This window comes from Pinus tabuliformis, chromosome 3_1, assembly GCF_031772625.1.
Source record: "Pinus tabuliformis cultivar Carrire ecotype Pingquan chromosome 3_1, CPIR1, whole genome shotgun sequence".
Lineage (NCBI taxonomy): Eukaryota > Viridiplantae > Streptophyta > Pinopsida > Pinales > Pinaceae > Pinus > Pinus tabuliformis.
In genome coordinates, this window is record NC_142301.1 from 855,456,179 (window position 1) to 855,460,273 (window position 4,095).

Consider the following 4,095-nt stretch of genomic DNA (forward strand, 5'->3'; position numbering starts at 1 on the left):
GAGACGCTCTATTATGGTGGGTAAATGAAGAAACAAAGATGCAAGTCACCCCATTGCAAGTAACTTGGGAAATGTTTGAGGAAGCCTTCCGAAATAGGTACCTATCAGAGGAGTACAAACACTAACAAGTAGGGGCTTTCCATACAGTATGACAAAATGGTAGATCTATCGAGGACTATGAAGACGAATTCTATACGTTGGTCCATCACATGGACTATATGGCTGATGGTCAACATCAAGCTGAAAGATTCTTGGATGGACTCAATCCCTTGGTCCGAGCGGAAGTCGCCATGTGGAAACCCATCACTATGGCAGCAACCACTAGTTTAGCCAAACAAGTCCTGAAGACGATAAATATGAAAAAGTGAATGGTGGTTGATGAAAATACAGGGAAGGAACATCCCACAATAAGGGTAAACAGACCAACGAGGCAGCCATATAGATTCCAGGGAAGACAAAAAAATGTTTCTTGGATCGCTAGTGCAACTTCTCGGCTGCCTCCAGGAGGACGTAGGGATCATTCCTACTTGAGAAACACTAATAGTGGGGGTAGAGGATTTGGTGGCCAAGGACATGTGCAACATAAGAATCGAGAACAAGTAGAATGTTGGCAATGTGGAGGTCCACATTATAGAAGGGATTTTCCAAGGTATCAAACTGGGATTAAACAATAGGGACACAAAGCAAAAGGAGGAAGAGCACAAAACCCACACTGAATTTATGCAACCACAAACCATCGCAGGCTAAGCACCAAGCCATAGTGGCGGAGTCCGCAGGTATGATCAATAACATCCCTTTATCTGTGTTAATTGATCCAGGTGCCATTGATAGTTTTATTTCTCCTTCAACAATACTTAGATGTGGATTGATAGCTCATGAGAAAGTATCTTTAGAATGGTAGAATTGGCATCAGGCTCTCATCAATCAGTAGGGTCAATGGTAAGAGAGTGCAGTGTTAACATTGGGGGGTATGATACCAAGATGAACCTGTATATCACGACTCTATGGAATTATGACTTAATTGTAGGAATGGATTGGCTTGAATCTCATCAAGTTATACTGGATTTCTATAATAAGACAATTCTCCTAAAAAATGACCAGGGAGAAACCATAGTAATAAAAGGCATTAGACGTGATGTTACGCTGCGCCTCATATCAGCCAAGAAGGTTAATAAGTGTATGAGGAAAGGGTGCAAGATTTATGTGGTAGAGATGGTTCATGCCGACGAGAAGTCATCGGATAAGTTGCACCCACTACTTTCAGAATTTGCAGATGTATTCCCTCCAAAGCTACCGGGTTTGCCTCTAGTTCGAGAAATAGATTTCTCCATTTCTTTAAAACCAGGAATAGAACCCATATCCAAAACACCTTATCGGATGACTGTCCTAGAGCTTAATGAGTTGAGTATACAGCTTAAATAACTTCTTGATCAAGGATTTATCTTACCCAGTGTGTCACCTTGGTGTGCACCAGTGATCTTTGTAAAGAAGAAGGATGGAACTCTTAGGTTATGTATTGATTACTGAGATCTAAACAAGGCCACCATTCAAAAAAGGTACCCCATGCCTCGAATAGATGACCTCTTTGACCAACTAAAAGGAGCTTCAATATTTTCCAAGATAGACTTGCAGTCAGGTTATCATCAACTAAGAATCAAGGAGGAAGACATACCTAAGACAACATTCAGAATGAGTTATGGACACTATGAGTTTATTGTTATGCCATTTTATTTGACTAATGCCCCAACAGCCTTCATGAACTTGATGAATAGTTTCTTCCACAAATATTTGGACTGCTTTTTCCAAGTGTTCTTGGATGACATGCTCATTTATTCCCACAATGAGAAGGAGCATCTAGAACATGTGAGATTGGTACTTCAATGCTTTAGAGAACATAAGCTATATGCGAAACTTACTAAGTGTTCCTTCTTTGCGAAACAAATTCAATATCTAGGCCATACCATTAGTGGGAAAGGCATTGTAGTGGATTACAGTAAAATTGAATTTATAATGGATTGGCCTACTCCTCGGAATGTCAAGGAAGTACGTAGATTTATGTGGTTGGTAGGATATTATAGAAGATTTGTAGAAGGGTTCTCATAGATATCTAATCCCATCACCCACCTCCAAAGGAAAGGGGTTAAGTTTGAATGGACAAGTGAGTGTGAGAAAGCATTTAATGAGCTAAAACATCGACTAACAACAACTCCAATATTAAAGGTACCTGACATGGACATGGACTTTCTTGTATGCACAGATGCATCAGGAGAAGGATTAGGTGCATTCTTGATGCAAGATGAAGGGGTTATCGCTTATGCTTCACTTAGACACAAGACCCATGAAATCAATTATGCTACTCATGATCTGGAGTTAGCGACAGTTGTAATGGCCTTGAGACTATGGAGACATTATCTAATGGGACGTCAATTTGAATTAAGAATAGATCACAAAGTCTTGGGGACGAATCTCCACCCAACCGTAGGCTCAATTGCACAAAATCTTGCTACAACTGGCCACCCTTGAGCCCTCAATCAACGTACTACTGCCAAGGTATCCTTTGTCTCCTAACACTATTCTCCCAGAGAATGGATGATGGTATGCCTCTCATCTTCCTCACCATCTATTAAATAAAGCAAACATTAGAAGAGGAACCACATGCACACATTCCATGTGTCAACATGCAACTTTACTGCTTTCTTGTTTTATTTTTTTTGTTTTTACTTTTTGATAGCTTTACTAATTTTTACTGCTTTCTTGTTTTATTTCTTTTGTTTTTACTTTTTGATAGCTTTATTGATTTTTACTATTTTCATATTTATTTATAGCTTTAGTATTGTTATTTATTATTATTATTATTTTTTATCATTTATTATTAAGGGACATTACATCGGAGACCAGGGAAAAGCCCACTATGGGGAAATCCCTTTCAAATTCTTCTTCTTAGTAGATTGTTATCAAATGATTCAACAAAAGTGATACAATGATCCATAACTTCATCTATGAAACTAACCAACAAAATAACTACGACATCCTTGAAATGAACCCAACAATGTATATACTCAAAACCATAATTCTGAAGTCTGTAATGAACTATCACTATCTGCGGTCTATACAGTCAACAACCGAACACTATGGTCAACGAGCGAAAACTTCAGAAGATTGATATTTCATCTTTTAGGCCCCGGTCGCACGAAGGGGGAGATTTATGAATGACTATAGATGCCCAGTCGCTCCCTTAAGCCTGACATGTGAGCGGCTGGGGTCATATATGGCCTGGGGAAACCCTAAACTCTTAATTGCATGGTTGGAGAGTTGACCATGCGATTGGAAGGCTCTAGTCACATGGATGAGCTTCTATGGAAGCGAGTGCGGTCGAATCCTTCACAAGTTGTGCTTGCGATTAAGGCGCCAAACCCTAAATCAGATATGAAAGCATCAGACCTTGTAATTCCACCTTAGAGCAAACCTGTTTCTTCGGACGAGCCTCAGACTTGTGCTATCAAAAAACCAAGATAGAAGATTGTCTCATGATTATATCTAAATGAGGTAGATGGAACTTGTATTTATAGCCTTTCAAGGTGGTCCACTTTTCTTTAGGGCCAACCTTATCAAATATGCACATGTGGGCTTTTCTTCATAAGTACACTTTCCCTTATCTGATTTGAGTAATCTTTAGGCCAATTTTGGTCCTCTCTAAAAGAGGAATACAATACAATCATTATCTCCATCAAGGAGCTCTCCAAATTGGAATTTGACCGTAGTTGCATATTTTTAACAAGAGCTAGAGAAACATGGTCTATGGTAGGGTGGAACATTTGACATCTTCAGCCATTCGATGTGACCATTTAATAAAGATCATTTCTATGTGTATCAGAGGTCTAAATTATTTCAAGAATGCAAATTCTTAAGGGAACCCAATAGTGGGTATGTTGAATCTATAATTATATTCAACAATATATCCATGAATTACTCATATTTATTCTATAAAATCCTTACCCTAACTTATCTCCCATCCTTATTCTTTGTTTTGTACATAGACATTTAAGCCTAGCCTACTATATTTCATTTATGCAATCACTTTAGATGTATTTATAT

At 38.6% G+C, this 4,095-nt stretch overlaps 1 protein-coding gene across 1 annotated transcript; it reads left to right on the forward strand.

Moving 5' to 3' along the window:
• The first annotated feature begins 894 nt into the window (after window positions 1–894).
• LOC149190258 (uncharacterized) lies at window positions 895–1,422 on the forward strand. The gene has a single exon (XM_089410464.1). The coding sequence runs from the start codon at window positions 895–897 to the stop codon at window positions 1,420–1,422; it is 528 nt and encodes a 175-aa protein (XP_089266590.1).
• The last annotated feature ends 2,673 nt before the right edge of the window (window positions 1,423–4,095 follow it).